The sequence below is a fragment of the Brassica rapa genome, chromosome A06 (assembly GCF_000309985.2).
Source record: "Brassica rapa cultivar Chiifu-401-42 chromosome A06, CAAS_Brap_v3.01, whole genome shotgun sequence".
NCBI lineage: Eukaryota > Viridiplantae > Streptophyta > Magnoliopsida > Brassicales > Brassicaceae > Brassica > Brassica rapa.
In genome coordinates, this window is record NC_024800.2 from 26682962 (window position 1) to 26705206 (window position 22245).

Genomic DNA, 22245 nt, shown 5'->3' on the forward strand with positions numbered 1-22245 from the left:
TTTATTTTATTGACAATTTTCAGATCTTAATCGTCTTTGATTAACTTGAGATTTTAAACACCCCCCCCCCCCCCCCCCCCACATACTAAAAAAATGTACTCATATATTCAATTTTGTTGAATTCAGTTGCTTGTGTAATAAAAAAGTGCGATGAGTAGATAAATATGATCAGAATAGTATCAATTTATCAACCATCTACAAAAATATACATTAACCAATATATTTTCATATATACCTAACCTGGCTAACCAGACTATCCTCACCTCATTAAGTTAAGAACGGTTGGTACAAAACTACCAATATTTTTAAATCATATCCGTATTTATGTGACAGCACTTAACTAATCTAAACCGTCTTAGAAACAATCAAACTCTTTAGAATCTTTCAATTGATGATATGTTGGTACGTATTAAATATGGAAACCGAAATTATGCAAACCAAATACTTAAAGTTGACGGCAATTTAATCTCTGTATATGTTTAGCTCAAGAAATCTAAACCATGCACAACCAAAAGTTGTGACCTTTGGATTGGTTATTTCGGATGAGTATGAATATTGAATTTTCTAGAGTGACCACCCAAATCATAATAGAAAATTGGGTATCTTTTGGAATAAAAGTCTATACAGTAACCCAATTTCTTACTAATTTGACATTAATCTACATGATTTCCGATGTAACCAAGTTAAGTACCATTATTAGGTACTGGCTGCGTTTTACTTCGAATAGTTTGAAGATTTAAATCATTTATTATATGACATGTGGGAATGCATGGGATTAGTGTGATGGATGTATGGTTCGCACAGTACTTAGTGAAATCAGTAAGATATAAATCTGTATTCAAAGTATTAAACGGTACATTCAAATGGTACAGAAGTTACATGGCTTAGCATTTTTTTCATTAACAAAATAAATTCGTTAGGAACAATCATGCAAGCATATTTTTATAAAGAAACAATCGTGCATTTTTTACGTGTTAATAAAAGTTATATTTTCTTCAACAAAAAGTTAATAAAATTTATATTATTGTGGGTGTTTCATTTTTTAAGATACAAACGAAATTATGAAAAAAAGAATTAGAAATAAGTTGGATTGTAGGATAGATCAAGCAGGCTCGCAACACATGTGGAATTATGGTTCGTACACCTTCACGTACACATTCCACTAACAATAACGTAATTACTTTGGACTTTGCCTTTGATGCATCTCATGTTCTTCGGGTCCCACGATTCTATTTCTACCTCAAGTTTAGCTCACAAGATCATCCTAATTAACTAACTAGTGAAGGCTACTTCTGAACAAAAAGACTAGCGAAGGTTACTAGGATTTGAGAACAGCCAACACTAGAAATGTTAAAAGGGCAAAACATAACGCATGATGGATAATGATATAACTAAACGAGAGAAGGAGAAAAAAAGAAACAAATGTGAGGTGGTGAATACATACATGATGAAATCGAATCGTGCATTGTGCTTTGTTGGAAGATCGTTGGACCAACGCTGATTGGGATTTTCTTGTTCTTATTCTCAATAGTAACTATATAATATAAAGTAATTTTTAGTAAATTAGAATACGTAAATATCTGAACTTCCATGATTTTTATGGATTTTCTTATAAAATTTTATATTAAAGAAAAGGAATTTATATAGTGGGGAATTTGAGCATCTCGTGGAAGGAGATATGGATGAATAGAGAATGTTGCATAAGTGTAAAGAAACGACCGACCAAACCCACTTGTTCTCTCACGTCCCTTTTATAAATTTGAAACATCTTAAAAATGTAGACATTGTAACACCAAAAAAATATTCATCAAAATTATCGTTTAAAACATATAATTTTAGTTTCTAATTTTAATAGGAAAAACGTATTTCAGTGATATATAAAGGATATTAATTATAATTATTGTTTCTGTGTGAAGCTAAACTGCATTTTGTTTTTGCTTAAAGCTAAACTGCTTACCTTTAAAAAGTATTTTTATATTCTCCATGTGGGATAGTCTGTACTATAATGAATCAATTTCTCAAAACGAATATCAAACTTTAGCAGAAAAAGTATAAGTAATTTTGGTTGTACTTGATTTTAGGATTCATTTGGGTTATTATGGCCGAGACGTGCATGGAATCTTTAAAAGATATTGAATATCGTTAAATCTTATATTATAAAGTTCCAAAAAGTGATATTTTTCGTCCGATTAGATATAATTTTACATTCTTATGAAATCATTGTAGTAAATATAAGTCTAAACCAACGTTAAAACTTAGCTCAACTGAATTGGTTTGATGTTAGTTTAACGGTCAACTAAACCAAGTACCATACCGAACACCTTGACCGCGTCGTATGGGCTTTTATTGTACTAAGACCCAAGCCCATTATTTATTTAATGGGCTTTTACTTGAGTTGAGTCTCTCCCAGTCAAAACCCCTGCGCGCAACCACCGTCCTCAGTCGGCATCGCCACCATGTCACAGCGCAACCGACGCGAACGTGATAGTGACAGACGCCGAGATAGAGACGACCGCGATCGACGCCGAGAGAGAGACGACCGTGATCGGGACCGTGAAGATAGAGACCGTGACCACCGAGGGATAAGGAGCAAGAAGTCCCGATCTCGTACTCCAGACCACCACGCTCGTCCTCCTCGCCACGCGCGCTCTCCGGAGAAGTACCGATCTCGCTCCCGCTCGATCGACCGCGACCGTAACCGACACCACAGGCGCAGGACTCCCTCCCCCTCTCCGTCGCGGAAACGGCCTCGCGAGAGCTCAGTGGAGGACGAGAAGGAGAGGAACCGGAAAAAAGCTGCGTCTGGCTCCGTCGACGAGACTGCGAAAGAGAAGAACGATAAGCAACCAAGCGAAGCTGCGGAGGAGGAGGAGGGGATGGATGTGAATGAGATAGAGATGATGAAGATGTTAGGGATTCCAACTGGATTTGACTCGACGAAAGGGAAGCATGTTGAAGGTGCTGACGTCAGCGGGATCAGGGCTGTTACCAAGCGGCAGCCAAGGCAGTACATGAACCGTCGCGGTGGCTTTAACCGTCCTTTGCCTGCTGAGCGTAACCGCTAAGCTTTCCTCAATGTTAGTGATAGTCTCTATGATGGAATAAGATCCAGTTAGAAGATATCTTTAGCTAACAACATCCTGGTGGTCTAATAGTTTACATCTTGGTGTGGTCTAGTGGTTTCCGCTCGACTAGGAGTAAACAGGGATTGATTCCCGTCCAGTGCGAAATTATTAGCTCTTTCTAGGTGGTGTGGGTCTCTAACTCCCACCTAGAGCGACCTGCTTAGCTGTCACCGGTGGTTAAGTCTCCAGGGGATTAGTCGGTTGGGTCTCGGTCCGTCTGGTCCAGCTGGACACCCTTGGCTAATCAAAAAATAATAATAGTTAGCTACTTTTTGTAGGTTTTTTACTAGTATGATTCAGCTAGCTAGGACTTTAGTATTAGCTACTTGTGTGGCTGCGTTGAAGATGAATCATCCACATTGTTTCATATGTTAGCTAAACCTATCTTGTTGTGACTCTTTGCACTCTATGTTATCGTGTTAATCACTTTGCCTCACCATTTTGATTATATTTTAAACCTATCTTGCAGGTTCTTTGTCATTATGGATTAAACAATACTCAGATGATGAGAGTTCGAGCTGCGTTTCCAAGGTAGTCTTTACCGCAATTCTACCCCCAGGCTCTGTTCTAATGTCCTTTAGAGATCAAACATGTACTCTCAGAGCTTAGAAACGTCTATTGAGTTCTTTTTTATTTGGGGGATTTTAGAATTGTTAATGTCATGAGTGTAATCTCCCCGGCTATATCTTCAGACTATGGTTTAGTTGAAATTATGCATGTTCGTTTTGAGTTTTGCGCTATACATTAGAAGGAAGCAAAGTTACATTAAGATATCGTTATGGTTTTTAGAATATTAAGAAAATTGAGAGAGATTTCAAGAGATTTTAATGCCAGAGCTTGAGGCAGATTCCAGCAGGTACAACACCACTTGCTGATGATCTCTTGTTGAGTGTGCAATCTGAGAATGTATGCATAAGCTGTTGTCCCAAAGAGGGCAGATCATCCATGAATGTCTCGATAAAAAGCTTCACAACTCTAACTTCACGATGAGTAGCTCTTAAGCTATACCATGTCAAGAACCTTTTCCGGAAACTCTTGTCTATATGCCCTTCTTGCTCTAAGCATCTGATGGTCTTGACGACGTGAACCAAGTCATTATCTCCTCCAAATCCATTTGCTACATTGGTCTCAGGTTTCTCGTTCACGGTTGCTGTTCTTGATTTGGATCTTTTGTTCCCTTCTTGCTTGCCCTTATAAGCATCTCTTCGGCAGGGTGTTACAACAAGCAACTCTCTTCCCTCTGGCTCGTTAACTTTCCTTTTTATGAGCCTCTCGTCTTCAAGCTCAGATTCTACTTCAATGTTGTCATTGTCCCCATTTTCTTTGCAGCAGCGTATAAGGGCATTGTTAAATTCATCTTCCGGTAAAGATGGATTACTGCAAAGACCACTGCTAGAGTTAATCAATAGGCTTTGCATGTTCCCAGCTTCATCTTCATCACCCTCCACCCCAGTGGTCTGGTTTTGTGAGGAAGACGGCTCCTCGGAGTCTAATATCACAGTGACTGATCTTGCTTGAACCTCTTCCACTCTCACGCTCAACTTGTCACCTAACGAGAACTAAAGTCAACATCTTCTGACTCCAAAACATAAGTACAATGTGTGAACAGAAAACTAACCTTGTCCTGAAACAGATTCTGATGGTGGTGAGACCATTTTGTCCAAAGCTTCCATTGCCAGAGAACACAGCTTTTGAACTTGAGTTCCCGAAGATAGACTTTGGACGATACCACGAGCCATCTTCATCGCGCAACCCGATAACGGACCCACATCACCCTCCAGCTTCTTCACCGCCTCGTCCATGAGTTCCAACAGATATCGATACTTCCTCGTACCTCTCAGCAGCTTCTGTCCTAAAGAAACACGGTAGCAAAGAACATCCACACGTTGAGTCTCTTTCGCCACCTTCACTTGTTGCCTCCAGCATCTGTAAGTACACACACATAATATTACATTACACATCCTCCAAACGATCTACGTTCATTGTGTATATCCATCGATTCTTACCCGAGTAAGTCATTATCTTTGCCGCAAAACACGCAATAAAACCTACCATCAAGCGCTCTTCCTACTTCATCATCATCACACCCAATCCCATACCTCTCTTGCTCCAAAGCGCATTCTAAATGACAAGACACTCCACAAGCCTCACAAGTAATCCATAGACTCGGATCTTTATCTTCATCATAGTTCTGACAAACGCAGCAAGAACACTTCCTGCAAAAGGTATCCTCGGTTCCAAGCGCAGCTCTACAAGCTACATTCTCGCAGCAAATGATGTAACTGGTCGTCTTCCGTTTCTTTTTCGAGTTTTTACGGTCAGGACGAGAGGTTTCTCCGAGAGGACGAGACACAAGTTTGAGTAGGGTTTCTATGAGTTTTGGTTTGGCTAGACCAGTGTACTTCCTCTCTTTCCCCATCTCTGCACATATGATCTTCATTATCTCATCTCGGCTCCATGAGTTTAAAAGCTCTGAAGCTTCTTCTGGCTGCTTGGACAATGCGTGGATCAGTTCCCTCCTCTCGCTTACACTCAAACCTTTCTTTTTGGGAAAGTCAGCGCACGTAACACCTGCAAAAGCCAAAAGCACAATCCTCTAACCCTAAAATCTCTTCAACATAATCGTATTGCCAAGTATAAATGAATAAGAATAACAAAAAAAAAAGTTATTATGACATGTTTGGGTAAAATTTATTCACAATTTGTCAAGAACAACCAATATATTCACAATGGCGATGAATCAATAAGCGTATACGATCATGTTTCAACAGTTCTGATGAATTAAAACGACGTCGCGTTAATGACCTAAAAGCATATAAACGCGTCGAACTAGAACAATGAGAAGACAAAAAGACATTCACGCCGACAAGAAGAAAGAAGATGACGTACCTTGAAATGAAGAAGGATCTATGTCTTCTGGACCCACAGTACTATCAAAACGCCAATTCTTTGAGAGCTGCAGATCAGATTTCAGACAAACACGAAGACAAAAGTTAAAAAGATTCTATGGAAAAGAAGCATGTAAAACATGTACTCACGCTCCGCAAGAACAAAAGAGATCGATAAAGCTCAGATTTTATTTTCCAATTTTTTTTTTTCAAAATTAGAAGTTTAAACAACCAAAAGGAAAACCCCATGAAGCTCTATTTGTCTTAATGTGTATGTATAAGACAAGGGATTCGAGGAGGACACGGTCGTTAAGCTCTAGGAAGAACAAAACATTGAGAATTTTTGTGAATTAAAAAATAAATACCAGAAAACTAAAAAACTAAAATAAAAGTAAATAAAATGAGGATTGGTTCGTTGTTTCACCGAATGAAAAACTTCCAACAACAACATCGAACAAAGAGAAGCTATTTACCGAAGCAGCTTGCATTTTTTTTTTCCTTTGTGTTCTTCGTTTTTTCTTTCTTTCTTGGTTATTTTTTTTTGAGTGAATTAGCCCAATATCATATAAGAAGTAGCAAATTAGGCAAATGCCTATGACACAAAAGTTGTGGGGATCCAACATAGAGAAAATGTCAAAACTGACCTTATGTCTATAAAAAAGAGATCACGACAAAACCGGTGATAATAGGTCATAAGCTAAATGAAATAAAAAGTAATTAGCGAAAAGCAATGGATCTCTCTCTCTTTCTTCCCTCTATTATTTTTGAGAGAGAGAGAATTGCGTTATTTCCCATGCTTGATCAATCTGGTGAGGTTTTCAACCCGTATATCAGGTTTGTCTTCGGCAATGTCTTGTCTGGTTTTGTTTTTTTTTTATTTGTTTTTTTTTTCAGTTTCTCTGAATCAACCTCGCTTCTCTTTTAGAAAGGTTTCAATCGGATCAAAATCTTAGATCGATTTGTTTCATCCTGCCCTCTCTGTTAGGGTTCAATCATCTTCAAGCTTTTGATTTGCATGCAAGGATTTGAGACTTTCGTTTGCTTTTATTTGTTTGATTCGATTGGTTCTGGGTTTGATGTTTTGAAGCGTTGTTTTTGATTTCGTCTGTGCTGAATCAAGCTATTGTGGAAGCCAAATTCTCTCTGTCGCGTTTTCCTGTCTCCGGTATGTTTTCGGTGGAATACCGATTAGACCGTCCGGCAACGGCTTACCTTTGGGTAAATCAAGCAAATTTAGCAAAAAGTTAGCATGTTTTTGGGTTTAGGTTAGCAAACAAAAATCTAAGGTAACCAGCTTTAAAAAGTAATAACCGCTAAAAAGAATGTTAAATAGATATTCTAGAATTTTTAGCATGTATATCGGAAGATTATTGCATATGCTAAAAAGGTTATTAACAAACTAAAGGAAACTTTGCACTGGTCCTGTGTTAAAATATTAAATTAGTTAGCAAATATTGGTGTCGAAGATTTGTTAGATATGTTAGCGCGTTAAATAAAGTATTGTAAGCTATACCGTTTAGTGACCGTGTAACACTTTTTTATGCAGGTGTAGCGTCAACTCTCAACTGCTAACGGGGTTTGTCTATAAAAGGAAGCCAACAAGCAAACTCTCACCATAAAAAAGCTGTCTAGTTAACAAAACCAATACCACTCCTCCGTTTATGTGTATTGATTGTAGACTTTATAGTTACAGAATCTTGTTTCGTGATATTTTATTAATACTAGTTACAGAAGCTGTCTAGTTAACTAAAATATTAGTTTGCTCCATTGTCATTGTGGCCAATTATTTAAGTTAACGTCTTTGAATCGTTTGTAGCCGGCTAAGAATAATACTGGATGAATATATTTAAAGTTAGTTATGGAGTGTCATCGCTACAAAAAGGAAGTTGATAAGGGAGAACAAGGATTCGTTATTATATATAGATAAATCAGTACAAAAAGGGACACAAACATCATTGACTGTCCAAACAAAACATGGTGTCTGCAATCTTTATGAATAGAAGCTAAGTACAGTCGTAGCAATGTAGGTAGTGTGGAGTGTATTGTTGCTAATATTAGTATTTCAAAATCCAAATATAAATTTGGACGATTCTGAAACTAACGAGGATGTCTTTCCATGTCTTCTCCACCTGTATTGTCGGTCCCATCACCCTCACGGATTTCTTCAGCCTCACGATTGTCGGTAACTGGAATCTGAAACATTTACATGAATAGCAATGTTAAAAAAAATAAAAACAAGAAAATGTGTTGCAATTTGTAGAGTTCAAACAAAACATAATGAGAGCAATATTTATAAATAGAAGCTAAGAAAATTCATAGCAAGGTAGTGAGCAAAAGTATGTTGCTAACATGAGCAAATTAAAATCCAAACAAAACGGGAAACAAACGTCTTTGGCAGATCAAACAAAACATAGTGTGCAATCTTTATGAATAAAAGCTAAGTACATTCGTAGCAATTTATTATGGAGTGCATTGTTGCTAATATTAGTATGCCAAAATCCAAATATAAATATGGATAATTCTGGAGAAAAGGAGGATGGCTTACCATGTCTTCTCCACCTGTATTGTCGGTCCGTCACCTTCAATTGTGAGAATCTAACCGGTTTGCCAGCAAATAGAAACCGAACTTCGTGCTTCTTCGCCACCTTCAATTGTCGGGATAACAGGAACCGACCAAACCGGCCAGAAAACGAGGGTTTGTCTGCAATTTCGACAAGCTTTCCGAACTGGGTCTCCCTGATAGTCTGAGCTTCATCTGGTTCGAGGGCGTTGAGAATTTTCCGAATGCATGTAGGTTTGTGGTAAGGAGTAACGCCGACAGGTTCATCGCCTAGCGCAAACATTCTAGGAGGAAACGGGGGCGGAGAGGGAGGTTCATCGCTTCCATCCATCTGAATTTATTTTTGAATTGAAGTGTAAAATTGAGATCTAATTTAGAATGGTTGAATTGAAGTAGAACAATGGATCAACAGAACTTAATATAAAAGGGGATGACGTGAGAGACTTTTGATATGCACAACTACGAAGCCAATAACCGAGTTTCGATAACTGAAAAAAATCTACGTGCCTGACACAAAAAAGGTAACGTGTTGGATTGGGTAATAAAAAATAAATAATTAAAGAAGTAAATTATATTACAAGAACAGTAGGTAACCGGTTGATGTGAGTATGAAGTGAGCAAGGTTAGAAATGTAAAACTAACACCTCCTGACATCCTCGATAATGTAAATAGTGCATTTACCTAATTAGCGTATATGTCTTGTGTGTACGGTGCAATTTCTCATTTTAAAATAGCATAAGAAAAAATCTAATAAGCTATAATAAGTTACAAAACATAACCAGTAAACACACAAAAATGAATTAATATTTCATTCCAGATGTAATTATGATCTAAAAAATATATATATTATAAAATATAATTTTCTATTAAAATGGAAAAATAATTATTACTTCTGATATTATTAAACTATTTATATAGTATTTTAAACTTGATATTTCATTATTTTATCAAATTTTTATTATAATTTAACTGATTTATCTTGGAATTAGTATAATTTATTTGCATGAAAAATTAATTAGTGTAAATGTTTTTTAAAATTTAAAACTTCGTGAAAATAAATATAGTAATATTTATTTAAATTTTAGTTTTTTATTTTATTATGTCAAAGTGAAATAAAATAATAAGAAGATATATATATATTACATTTTCCAAATTTTTTTTGCTAATTTTATTATTCTCCAAAAAATAGAGAATAGTAAAGATTATTGACACTTTAATTCAAACTAAAATGATTATTAACAATAAAAATATGATTTCAGAATTTTATTTATTATTTATTTGTTTATAATATTGTTTTTAATCTAATATATATATTTAAAATGCTTCATAAAATTAATATAAAATTGTTTTTATTATACGGGCAGGCTAACCCCTAGTATCATATAAACCGAAAACAACGTAAATTAATTAATATAATTATCCTCGTTTACTTAAGTTAATTCTAGTTAATTAGTTTAGAAACTTTAGATCAATTTCAAAGTGACCGGCCCGCCATGGTCTTAGCGTTTTCTAAAGAGAGAGAGAGAGAGAGAGAGAGAGAAAGTGAAACCAGTAAAGTAATCAATTCTCTTCGTCGGTTTAAAAGAAACAAAAAAAAAAACTCCGGAGAAGAGTAAACCGATGTCGTCGTCTTCCCCTTCAGATCCCACAGTGGCGCGTGATCAACATGCGCCACTTCTCCGCCCGCGTCAGGACGGATTCTCCGCTTCTTCATCAGCCGCCAGGCCCACAGCTCTCGCCGTTCTCTTGGGTCGGATCACCGGCCACCGCGCGCCGTCGATACTCGTGAGAGAGACGGCGGCGCGTGCTTTCGAGGAGAGACGCATCGACTGGGGCTACTCAAAGCCCGTCGTCGCCGCTGACATACTCTGGAACGCCGCTCTGGTAATCGCCTCGGCGGTTATGCTTGTCGGCACCGTCGAAGAAAGACCAAACGAGCCGATCAGGGTGTGGATCTGCGGATACGGGTTACAGTGTTTGATCCACGTGGCGTTGGTTTGGTCCGAGTACTGGAGGAGAAACACGAGGCGTAGAGCTAGAGACTTGGAGTCCGGTGACGGTCTCGGTTACAACAGTGAGTATGATCATGAAGAAGATGGTGATAATTCAACAACATACAGGTTTGGTCTTATGATGATGATGATGGTTTAGTGTGTTCTTGTCTTTACTATGATGAATGTGTTGTTGTGATCAGTTTTGCGAAAAGATGCGAGTCGATAAACACTGTTTTATCGTTCATGTGGTGGATACTTGGATTCTACTGGGTTGTACAAGGTGGAGATAGGCTTTTAGGAGAAGCTCCTAACCTTTACTGGTATTAATACAGTTTTTGATCACATTGTTAGAACACTACACATTATTTGTTTGTTTTTTTTCATATCTTGTTGGTTTTTTGTCGCAGGTTGTCGGTGATTTTACTGGCGATTGATGTGTTCTTTGCCATTTTCTGTGTTGTTTTGGCTTGTCTTGTTGGGATAGCTCTCTGCTGTTGCCTCCCCTGCATCATCGCTCTTCTTTATGCCGTTGCAGGAACGGTATGAGCATGAATAGTCTCTTGAAAATGTCCATCTTTGTGGTCTTTAAAGATTACAACTTTCCGGGTTTATACAGGAAGGGGTATCAGAGGCGGAGCTAGGAGTTCTTCCGATGTACAAGTTTCAGGCTTTTCATAGCAACGAGAAGAGCAATACCGGAGCTGGTAAAATGGTTCCCGTTCCAACTGATGGTTTAGGCTTGGCAACTGAAAGAACATTACTTGCTGAGGATGCGGTAAAGCCAAATCTGTTATGATAAGAATTTGTTATGTTTTATTAAGTTTGAAAGATGTTTGTTTACTTTGATTTCTTTCCTGCAGGACTGTTGTATATGTCTGAGCTCTTATGAAGATGGAGCAGAGCTTCATACTCTTCCTTGCAACCACCATTTCCATTTCAACTGTATAGTTAAATGGCTAAAGATGAAAGCAACGTGCCCTCTCTGCAAACATAACATCCTTAAAGGAACCACTGACCAATCTTGAAGCCGGACTCTAATAAAACAGAGACATAAGTTCCATTTCATCAGTTAAAAACTCTTTTGTATATATAACATGAAAAATCATGTATCTATTGTTAAAGGTATCCATTTTTAATTGTAAAAGATCACATTATACATATCATCTCTAAGTTCAAGTACATATCACTTCGTTGCTACATTGTTTACTGCAATCATTCCTCATCACTTACAACTGATTTGAGCCTTTTAGTTTGCATATTGAGACACAAACCTGAAACAGCGGTCATATTCCCCTCCTTTTCATAAGCTCTAATCAAGAGATCAAAAACAGCTGCATCAGGACTTATCTCTCTTCTCAGCATTTCATCAAAAACTTGTCTAGCCTCCACCATCAGTCAAACCCTTGCTAGCTAACCTGTAAATCAATGCAGTGTAGGTTAACAAGTCGAGCTCGAGACCCTGTTGAACCCTTTTGGTTTTTTTAACTTAAACGCATAAACCAAATTCCCTTTGCTTATCCAAGAAGTGTACATGAGCATATCTGGAACAAGTACAGCCTCTGAAAGTTTAAACGTTTCTGAAACTCCTCTGCACAAAGCGTCAATAAGCAGTGTACATAACATCATTAGCTTTCACTTAAACGACAGCCTTCATGCACCCGGATTTGAAATACGCATTCATCATTTTTGTCAAAATCATACTCCTCTGTTACAAAAAAAAATATCCATGTTTTAGAAAATTATTTGTTTATAAAAGATACGTTCTTTACATTTTTATTAAATAATAATTGTAAATTATAAACTTTAAGAAAATTAATTATGTTTATTAAATTTTTATTGGCTAAAAGTTATAGAAAATAGTTAATCACAAAAATGTATCTTTTGTCAGTGAAAAAAAATGCGTTTATAACTAAAATTTAATATGTTTTATTAATATGTACGAAAACTCTAAAAGATATGTATCTTTTCAAAAAGAGGGAATATAATTCAGATAATTTGGATAATAAATAGTTTGTATGATTCAAATAAAATATCAGGTAATTTCTATTACTTTAAATAGTTGGATAATATTTTCAGTTAATTATAAATAATTTTAATTTTGTTGGTGTAATTCAATTTCTTTAAATATTTTGAATATTGTTATAAATTATATTTATAGATATTTAATTCTTTTAAATTTAACTAATAATTTTAGGTTAAATTTTGATTCAATGCTCATTTGATTTTTGGTTTGGATATTTTAGATATAGATATGAACTAATATATGTATTAGCTTTCTGTTATTTGGTTTGGTTTCTTCTGTTTTGGTTAATTTGTTTATGTTGAGGTGGTTCGGTTCTAAAGACACCGTTTTGAAACAATGTTTCCTTCATCTTAAGAGTGAAATTATTTGCGCCAAACATAAATTATGAGGAAATACATATGATTGGCCTGCAAACCTGTATTAAATTCGTTAGGTAACATACGTTGATTGCTTACTGATAAATGGTAAGAAGCAGCCCCAGTTTTTAATAAAAAATCGCTCAAACCATCAAATTAGAATCGAATGTCCCCTTACCAAAATTAACAATTTGAATATTTTGTTACATTATGTAACGTATGAAGTAAGACTTGTGACTTGTGAACATACACATATAACTACAAAACCGTGTGAAGAGAACAGTGACTTTTCGAGAGAAAAATCTAATAAGATTTTCGAGTATTGGAGGACGTGATTTGTAGTGTTTCTATCGCTACACGTGAGGACAGATTGGATGGTTGATAATGAAAATCTAAAGAATGGCAGGATCAATATATACTTGTCAATGGCTATAGCCTATATTGATTCTCCACTTTCAAATAAAATTAACATGGTCCATGATCCTTTTAGACTATCAACAAAGGAAGCATACGACTTATAGACAGTAGAAGTTCTATAAATCAGTACTTTGGTAAATTAATAAATATAATAAATTTCATCAATTTTGAATTGAAACAATTCCAAAATATGACAAAATCGATAAGATAACATTTTTAAGAAATTTCTATATAAATAAATGATCTCATTAATAGTTATATTATTTATAGCTTATAAAAGTGCAAAAAAAATATTGTTTGCTTTTATTCACAAGAGTTGATTTCTATTTTTAACACTTCAATATATTTGGAAAAGATATAGTAAAAGCATATTTAAAATTATATTTAAATTCTATGAAAAATATTTCTTTTCTTTTCTTTGAAACATATTTCATACTAACCAACTAACATAGTAAAAGATATGAAAATCAAATATCTAAAATTTAATTGAAATATATGATAAAATCCACTATTTTTATTTTATATTTTAAAATAAAGAGATCTAAATTTGTTTGTAAATTAATAACTCTATAAATTAATAAAATATTATAATTCTAATATTATTAATTTATAGAGTCTTGACTTTAATAAATTGATAGTTTAAAAATAATTATTGTGAATAACAACACAAATTTATTTAGTGACACAAAATATCAAATTTTCCCAACAGAAAATACTCATTTTGTTAAATAAAAAACCATGTTGGAAAATTTTGTTTAATGAAATAGAAACTATCAATTTTCCCACTGTTGTTAATAAAAGTTATATCACTTTGCCACTATAAAAAATCCGAAAGTAGTTTAATAAAAAACATTTTTTTTACAGACCTCTTTTTTTTTTTTTTCAATTACAGACCTCTTATAAAATTAAATGAATGGTAACTAGTACTAAATTCCAATTTGGCAACCCTGAATTAATAAACGTAATCTTGTACTATACATATGACGCAATCATGTGTCTTCTATTAGCTAACACTTATAATGATTTACAACATAAAATAAAAATAAACATTTAGCCATAAACCTCTTTAAAATCCTTCTTCTTTCCGAAAACTTATAAACAACAAACTTCCCCCATTTCTCCCATTCCTGCATCTATAAGCTATCCTAATTGCAACAAACAAAAAATACCCTTTTGGACTACGACGAGTCTCCTTGATTCCTCTCAACGATTCTCAGGTCTTTCTGCATTTTTTTATTTTTTCGATTGCTGCTCGATTAAACGAGAGAATGTACTGATTTAGTTTCTATCGTGGTGGAATTTGAGATCTTGATTTGATTTTTTTGAAATTTGAAATTAGGGTTTTAGATTTGGGGGAAAACGATGGAGGAAAGAGGAGGATATGCGTTCGAGGTTAACAATGGCCGTCCGGCGGCGAATGAGTTCGGGAGTTCTCGGAGGAATTCTTCGCCGCAGCGTCCGTCATTGACGAAGTCATCGTCTGTCCGTGAAGGAGGAGGAAGTAAAGGACGGAGGTCAATGAAGCCGAGTTCCGACGACGAGTTCATTACTTTACTCCATGGCTCAGATCCGGTGAGAGTCGAGCTCAGTAGGCTCGAGAACGAAGTCAGAGGTACAATAACGACCATCTCTTTATTCTTATTGGTCGATTCAAAGTTTCCGTTGACAATTCTTTTTTTTTTTTTTGATTTTTGTAACATATGTTTTTTTACGTGCATGCGTGTCATTTTGACTTTGGTGTGTGCAGATAAAGATCGGGAGTTGTCTGAATCCCAAGCTGAGATCAAGGCTTTGAGGTTGTCTGAACGCCAAAGAGAGAAGGCTGTCGAAGAGGTTAGTTACCATATAGTGTTTTCGACGAAAAGAGTTGTAGTGCATTTACTTTCTTTCCTTTTTTTTTTTAAACTCGAAATTGATGAACAAGTCTTGTTAGTCAGAGTTATCTGGAGCTCTTCTCTTCTGTAAGTTTGTTTGAATTGTGCTTTGATTCGACTTAGTTTTTTTTTCACACTGACAGGAATAATAACTTGACATATTGGGTTCCTTTTGATTTGTTTGGATCATATTAATGGTCAGGAAGAGGTTTTAAACATGTGAAAACATAATTTGAAATTTCAAGATTTACTCAAAGCTGTTATCCTTAGGCTAGTAGCTTCTGCTCAAGTTGCGTTATTGTTCTCTCTGACTCAGTACAGCTTGTTAATAAATTTTGCGTTGGTTTCTAAATCTGGCTTAGTTTTCCTACATGTGGTCGTGGTACTTTTCTGTCACCGTTCCTTTGTAGATAAGCCTTCACTCTTGTTTCACCTGTTACTAGTCGTTATATGAAGCATATACATATTATTAAGTCATTGTTTCTCCAGGACAAAAACGTTATGATTGGGCTGTCAGCCTCTCACTATTGTTTGTAGCTAGATTTTTGAAATGCTGTGTGATATAGTACCAGTGAAAAATAAATCATATGTATACGCAGTTTATCTGCTGTCACTTGAATACTTTCCATCTTTGTATTCGCTGACGTTCTGTTTTAAAATTTTATTATTGCCAAAGCTTACCGAAGAGTTGGGAAAGATGTCGGAGAAGCTCAAACTGGCTGAGAACCTTGTCCAGAGTAAAGTATGCTTGCAATGTTTCCTCGGTTGCATTTCATTTTGCTATTTCTTTTGGATCTGTATTTGATGAAAAATCATTTCCTGTTATAGAATCTTGAAATCAAGAAAATTAATGAAGAAAAAAGGGCGTCCATGGCAGCTCAATTTGCAGCAGAAGCCACTCTTCGAAGGGTTCACGCTGCTCAGAAGGATGACGATATGCCTCCTATTGAAGCCATTCTTGCCCCTCTAGAGGCTGAACTCAAGTTGGCGAGACATGAAGTATTTTACTTTCTTTCTAACCAAATATATCTCTTCTGCTTATTGAGTCTTGAAACCTTCTAAAAATTGGGATTTGCGTTCTTCATTTGTAGATTGCTAAACTTCAAGACGACAATAGAGCACTGGACCGTCTAACTAAATCAAAGGAAGCAGCTTTGCTGGATGCCGAAAGAACTGTCGAGACTGCTCTTGCCAAGGCTTCAATGGTTGATGATCTCCAGAACAAGAACCAAGAGTTAATGAAACAGATTGAAATTTGTCAGGTATATTGCTTTCATCTCCTTTACTCGGCTGAACCTTAAATAGTATGGAACTCCTTTTTTTCTGAGCATGCCTTGTTTTACCGACTGTTTATACCAGGAAGAGAACAGGATCCTGGACAGAATGCACAGGCAAAAAGTTGCAGAAGTTGAAAAGTTTACGCAGACTGTGCGCGAGCTAGAAGAAGCTGTTCTTGCTGGTGGCGCAGCTGCAAATGCAGTGAGAGATTACCAGAGGAAATTCCAAGAAATGAATGTAATTACATTTTAGCTTATAGTGCTTCAATAGCCTATTATTTCCATTGTGATTCCGGCGCTGATCATAACTGTGGCCACTGTTGTTTTTCCTTAGGAAGAGAGGAGAGTCCTTGACCGGGAGCTGGCCCGTGCAAAGGTAAGCGCAAGCAGGGTCGCAACTGTAGTGGCAAATGAGTGGAAAGATGGTAGCGACAAAGTGATGCCTGTGAAGCAATGGCTCGAAGAACGGAGGTTTCTGCAGGTCTCTTCTTATCTTTTGTTTTTGCTTGGCTTCTCTTTGCTTCTTTAAATTGCCTGATTCATATTAATAACTAATATAAGTGCATATCATTATCAGGGAGAAATGCAACAACTGCGTGACAAACTCGCCATAGCTGACCGAGCTGCAAAATCTGAAGCTCAGCTGAAGGTATTAGAATCTTTAAGTCTTCTTTATATCCTTTCATATCATGGCTTTAGTTAGAATTGGCTTTTTTTGCTTTTTGCAGGAGAAATTTCAACTGCGGCTTAAGGTCTTAGAAGAAAGTTTAAGAGGGCCTCCAAGCGGTGGCAACAGAACGACACCTGAAGGAAGAAGTATCAGCAACGGGCCTTCACGAAGACAATCACTTGGCGGAGCCGATGTCATACCAAAACTGACCTCAAATGGATTCTTCTCCAAGAGAACACCGAGTTCTCAGTTCAGATCTTTGAGTTCTAGTGCAAGTACAGTACTGAAGCATGCTAGAGGAACATCCAAATCATTCGACGGAGGCAGCAGATCTTTAGATAGGAGCAAACTGCTAACAAACGAACGAAGCGCGAAGTTTCCACTGAACCAATCTTCTGAAGGAACCAGCGAAGGCGACTCACCTAACTCAACAAAACAAGAAGAGTCGGAGAAGCCTGCAGGAGGAACGAGTAATGATAGTGTCCCAGGAGTGCTACATGATTTGCTTCAGAAGGAGGTGATAACCTTAAGAAAAGCTGCTCATGATAAAGATCAAAGCATAAGAGATAAGGACGAAGCTATTGAGGTCAGTTTAGTTTTTTACCTTTTCCAGGAATGTGTTTTTGATTCCGTTTATAATCTCTGATTGGTGACAAAAAATGTTTGTGTAGATGTTGGCCAAGAAGGTTGAGACACTAACAAAGGCGATGGAGGTAGAGGCAAAGAAGATGCGAAGAGAAGTAGCTGCAATGGAGAAAGAAGTTTCAGCCATGCGTGTGGATAATAAAGGACCAGAGAGTAGAACGAGGCGTCTCTCTACTACTACTACTAACCCTAGGGGATCTTCAACAACAACTGCACATTTGCTGTCTGGAAGGTACTTAAATGACCAAGTGGTTATATACGCTTTAAATTTATACGTCAATGTTTTAATCACACACATAATTGGTGTTTAGCAGAGGGTCAGGACGAATGGGGATGACAAGGAGCACGCAGTAATGGAAAGAAGTAACCAGAAAGAAAGTTTGATTCCACGAGCTAAATTTCAATCTCAATCAGTGATTAATATATTGAAGGATGATTATTAAAAAAAAGCACACAAATGTAGAAAAGCAATTGAGAAAGTTTGTGTGCTTCTCTAACATAGTAAGATTGCTAATCTTCTTTGTGCTGGTGATGTTTATTGTTTTACTTATAGTATAGTACAGAAAAGAGTTAGCTTGTGTGTGTGTATTTTTTTTAACTACGCTTTTAAGCTTCGTGTGTGATTTGTTTTATTTCTCTCTTTACCTCTGTCCATTTTTCTTATAGATTTTATACATAAATTGGACACTAAACACAACAACGCATTTAACATGTTTGGGTTGAAGAAACTTCAAACCTTAAGAGTCTTAGACTATGAACTTAGCATAGTGGTAACTAGTTTGGTTTCTCACAACTAGCTACTTACTTTTTTCTGGTCGACGCAGAACTTACATGCTTGTTGCAAATCCTAAAATCTTCTCATTAGCATTCTTCTCTTTATGAATTCAAACGCAACATTTATTAACCGTAACACAATCTCACCACAATCTTGTAAGTAATGAATGTTCATGGTTTCAAACCTTTAGAGTTTAAACTTAACGTAATTTGGTTTCTCATTGCGTGTCAAAGAGAACTTAGATGATTGTTGGAAATCTTGAAATTAGTTCAGAAAGAGGTGTGAAGTATTGAATTTGACCATTTCTCTAAATTCTTTGAGTAGAAGTTGAGATACCACATTGAAAATTTAGGTGATCAACACTAATATATAAAGAATTTTGGCAATTTACGGACTCATAATTTCGTTTGATCAGATAAGTATGATAGTACTGTAAAGAGGTATTATTGGTTATAAAGTGGTATACAGTTTGAGATAGGTAATAAATTAAAACCATAATCTCCAGCTACTGTATTGAAAGTTTAAATAAACCAGCACTAATATATAAAAACTTTGGATCAATTCACTTAAGTTAGCATGCTTCTCTTTACTAATTCAAAGGAAACATTCATTGACCATAACACTCTTCTTGATACACAGTGTATATATATCTTCTAGAATATTACTTGACCATAGTCTCCTTGAAAGCTTGAAAAGAGAGTCCTTTCTGAATGTAATGAATCTGTGAAGGATCAAAAGGACCTCTCACTCTATCTATCTTTGTAATCACTGCTCTCTCCGGCAACACACTCCTCGCCGGATCCACCGCCGTCTCCCCGCTCAGACACGACGAGAATCCTTTGAAGATGAGAACTTCGACCTCTTCACCGTCAACCTTGGCCGTCACGATAAGCGCTTCGTCTCTACACGTTTGGCTATAAGTCTCCAGCATCGCTATCTCCTCGTTGTATCCGTACGTTTCATCTTCATCTTCTCCGTCGTCTCTCACCCTTCTCCGAGCACCGCACCGTAGTGGCTTCGAAGCTCGCGCCGTCGCAGGAACGGTTGAAATGGTTTTAAGGCTAGTCGAGTTTGTGCGTGATGGTGATTCGGTCTTTAGAAAAATCTGCCGGGAAATGCGCCGGAAAAGGAATAATCCGGCTATGTTGCAGCATGGACTCACCGGCGTGATAAGCATTGTATTTTGTTAAAGAGTCATATACTATTATGTGAGGTGACCATTGTTTTTATGAATGTTTTTGGATAAGATTTTTTTTGGTGTTGTAGAACTTAGCATTCTCATTGGATCTTATGGACAACTCAAAAAAATTCATCATGTATTCACATTTTGAAAAGGAGATAAAAACCATTAAACAAAACAAAACAAGAGTATTTTTGCATTTTAGAGCTGTAGTTTACTTTCGTTTGTTTTTATAACTAAAAATGGAAGAAAACTATGTGTGTTTCATTGACCACGTTTCTTCTTAAAAAAAAACATTATGTAGTTCCTTTTGTGTGTTGTTGTTTTATTCCTCTTTAAAAAAATATATTTTATTTTGGTGTTGGTTATTTTTGTAAACAAAAGAAAATGTCCCTTCAGATCATCTATACTATTAAAGCAGAATCCCTACTGGGATTCTGCCCCTGGCTTTTCAAAATAATTACAACCTTCTGCCATTGCCTATTTTCCTTTTTTTTTTAACGAAAATCGTGCATATTAATTCACCAATCATAACTAACTATTTTTAAATCCAATCACACAACATTCGAACCCAAACAGATTCGACCTAATCCAAAAAACAAAAAATGGCCCAAACTAAAGTTTCAATTTCTGTACAGATCTTTTAAAATAATGGGCCATTTGGGCCTTGATATTCAACATAGATTTTCAACATAATTGAAGCATATTATATTATTTGTCATTTTCAGATATAAACCTACTGCAGTTTTTTGTATTTAATTTTATTATTAGATTAAACTTTTATAAATTCTTAGTTTGAATAAACATTAAATATGTATAACTAAAAACGTTATTATTTAATGAATTTTCAATATATTAGTTTATGATAATTAAAAATATATACAATAAACTTTAAAATATATAAACACTACATAATTAGTATTATTTATCAGAAATATAACATTTTTTGAATCCATTCTAAATTTCATTCCTATTTTGTACACATAAAAAATCATTTCAAACAGAATAAATACAAAAAATACATAAACAATAGGCACATTTTTAAATGTATTATAAATTATAAATTCTAGGAAAAACCTTCTACTTTACAAATATTTATCATTTTCAAATAAAATTTAAATAGAAAACGATTCCGCGCTTTGAAAGCGCGGGTCAAAATCTAGTGGACCTATAAAGCTAAAGAATTTTTCACCAAACCCCAATTCAAAATTCTAAGCAGCCAACAATTCAAAATGAAATTATTCGACCATTTTTTCTGGTCGGCTTCGATGACAATTTTATAAATAGTGCTGCGGTTGTGGAAGAATTGGCAGAGTTGATAAGCCTTGGATTAAGCGGGCTCTGGATGGATCCGATCATTTTTTATCTGAAGACAGTTTCCTACAATTATTTTTTTTTCCGACTAAAATGTTTTAGGGAAAATTGCTCAAAGAGAACAAAAAAACAAGGTTGTTGTCCCCTTAGTATAAAACTAATATAAAGTTGTCTCAATAGTATAATTTTTCTCATAATCCCAAAACTAACCCTATATTTAATCTAATTAAACACAATTTAAAAGTTAATTTGAATTTAAAAAAAAAAGTTAATGGAAAAAGGTAAAAAACAGTTGAAAGGCAATCGAAAAAAAAGAGGTATAGATATGCATCATAGAGAACAAGAGTTTATGAGAAGAATCAAAAGAAAAACTGTGGAAAAACCATAGATTGATGAAGAAGAGAAGGAATAATCGTTTTTTAAAAAAAAAATTCAAGTAAAATCGACCATAACACGTTTTAGGAAGTTATTTCTAAGAGATTTTGAGAATATTTTCTTAACTGAAATTTCGTTAATTTTCGCAAAAAATCAAGTATTCTTATCCGTAGAAGGCGACTTCTAAAAGTTTAGAAGAATGATAAAAATTCTGAATACACTTTCTACTTTGAGTAGACGTAAGATTACATTGTAGAAAACATTCTCTACTGGGATTCCTACTGGGATTCTGCCCCTGGCTTTTCAAAATAATTACAACCTTCTGCCATTGCCTATTTTCCTTTTTTTTTTAACGAAAATCGTGCATATTAATTCACCAATCATAACTAACTATTTTTAAATCCAATCACACAACATTCGAACCCAAACAGATTCGACCTAATCCAAAAAACAAAAAATGGCCCAAACTAAAGTTTCAATTTCTGTACAGATCTTTTAAAATAATGGGCCATTTGGGCCTTGATATTCAACATAGATTTTCAACATAATTGAAGCATATTATATTATTTGTCATTTTCAGATATAAACCTACTGCAGTTTTTTGTATTTAATTTTATTATTAGATTAAACTTTTATAAATTCTTAGTTTGAATAAACATTAAATATGTATAACTAAAAACGTTATTATTTAATGAATTTTCAATATATTAGTTTATGATAATTAAAAATATATACAATAAACTTTAAAATATATAAACACTACATAATTAGT

At 35.4% G+C, this 22245-nt stretch overlaps 6 protein-coding genes across 10 annotated transcripts; 3 read left to right on the plus strand and 3 right to left on the minus strand.

Annotated features, from left to right (window-relative positions):
* The first annotated feature begins 2409 nt into the window (after positions 1-2409).
* LOC103851714 (U4/U6.U5 small nuclear ribonucleoprotein 27 kDa protein) lies at positions 2410-3858 on the plus strand. The gene is made up of 2 exons (XM_009128591.3): positions 2410-3077; positions 3595-3858. Exon 1 carries the CDS (start codon positions 2457-2459, stop codon positions 3063-3065), a length of 609 nt encoding a protein of 202 aa, XP_009126839.1. The 5' UTR covers positions 2410-2456; the 3' UTR covers positions 3066-3077; positions 3595-3858.
* On the minus strand, positions 3845-6636 carry LOC103851715 (protein VERNALIZATION INSENSITIVE 3). 3 transcript variants are annotated; one of them, XM_009128595.3, is made up of 5 exons: positions 6487-6636; positions 6015-6081; positions 5132-5696; positions 4744-5051; positions 3845-4674 (listed from the first exon to the last, which is right to left on the minus strand). In XM_009128595.3, the coding sequence occupies exons 1-5, from the start codon at positions 6634-6636 to the stop codon at positions 3950-3952; spliced, it is 1815 nt and encodes a 604-aa protein (XP_009126843.2). In that variant the 3' UTR covers positions 3845-3949. The 3 variants fall into 3 exon arrangements, with proteins under 3 accessions (XP_009126843.2, XP_009126842.1, XP_009126840.1); XM_009128594.3 differs by having other exon boundaries at positions 3950-4674; positions 6438-6569; XM_009128592.3 differs by lacking the exon at positions 6487-6636 and adding an exon at positions 6164-6416 and having other exon boundaries at positions 3950-4674.
* Positions 6637-7903: 1267 nt separating this feature from the next.
* Positions 7904-9511, minus strand: LOC117126049. Its single transcript, XM_033273373.1, has 2 exons — positions 8559-9511; positions 7904-8206 (listed from the first exon to the last, which is right to left on the minus strand). The coding sequence occupies exons 1-2, from the start codon at positions 8902-8904 to the stop codon at positions 8184-8186; spliced, it is 369 nt and encodes a 122-aa protein (XP_033129264.1). The 5' UTR covers positions 8905-9511; the 3' UTR covers positions 7904-8183.
* A 621-nt stretch (positions 9512-10132) lies between these two features.
* Positions 10133-11764, plus strand: LOC103827550 (E3 ubiquitin protein ligase RIE1). Its single transcript, XM_009103061.3, has 5 exons — positions 10133-10693; positions 10768-10887; positions 10975-11107; positions 11184-11342; positions 11428-11764. Exons 1-5 carry the CDS (start codon positions 10194-10196, stop codon positions 11590-11592), a joined length of 1077 nt encoding a protein of 358 aa, XP_009101309.1. The 5' UTR covers positions 10133-10193; the 3' UTR covers positions 11593-11764.
* A 2580-nt stretch (positions 11765-14344) lies between these two features.
* On the plus strand, positions 14345-18471 carry LOC103827551 (microtubule-associated protein 70-3). 3 transcript variants are annotated; one of them, XM_009103062.3, is made up of 12 exons: positions 14345-14580; positions 14703-14975; positions 15111-15196; positions 15914-15979; positions 16066-16236; positions 16329-16499; positions 16597-16752; positions 16849-16995; positions 17092-17163; positions 17243-17770; positions 17856-18061; positions 18141-18471. In XM_009103062.3, exons 2-12 carry the CDS (start codon positions 14726-14728, stop codon positions 18181-18183), a joined length of 1896 nt encoding a protein of 631 aa, XP_009101310.1. In that variant the 5' UTR covers positions 14345-14580; positions 14703-14725; the 3' UTR covers positions 18184-18471. The 3 variants fall into 3 exon arrangements, with proteins under 3 accessions (XP_009101310.1, XP_009101312.1, XP_009101311.1); XM_009103064.3 differs by having other exon boundaries at positions 18144-18471; XM_009103063.3 differs by having other exon boundaries at positions 14371-14580; positions 14711-14975.
* Positions 18472-19088: 617 nt separating this feature from the next.
* LOC103827552 lies at positions 19089-19906 on the minus strand. The gene has a single exon (XM_009103065.3). It carries the CDS (start codon positions 19779-19781, stop codon positions 19266-19268), a length of 516 nt encoding a protein of 171 aa, XP_009101313.1. The 5' UTR covers positions 19782-19906; the 3' UTR covers positions 19089-19265.
* Between the last annotated feature and the right edge of the window lie 2339 nt (positions 19907-22245).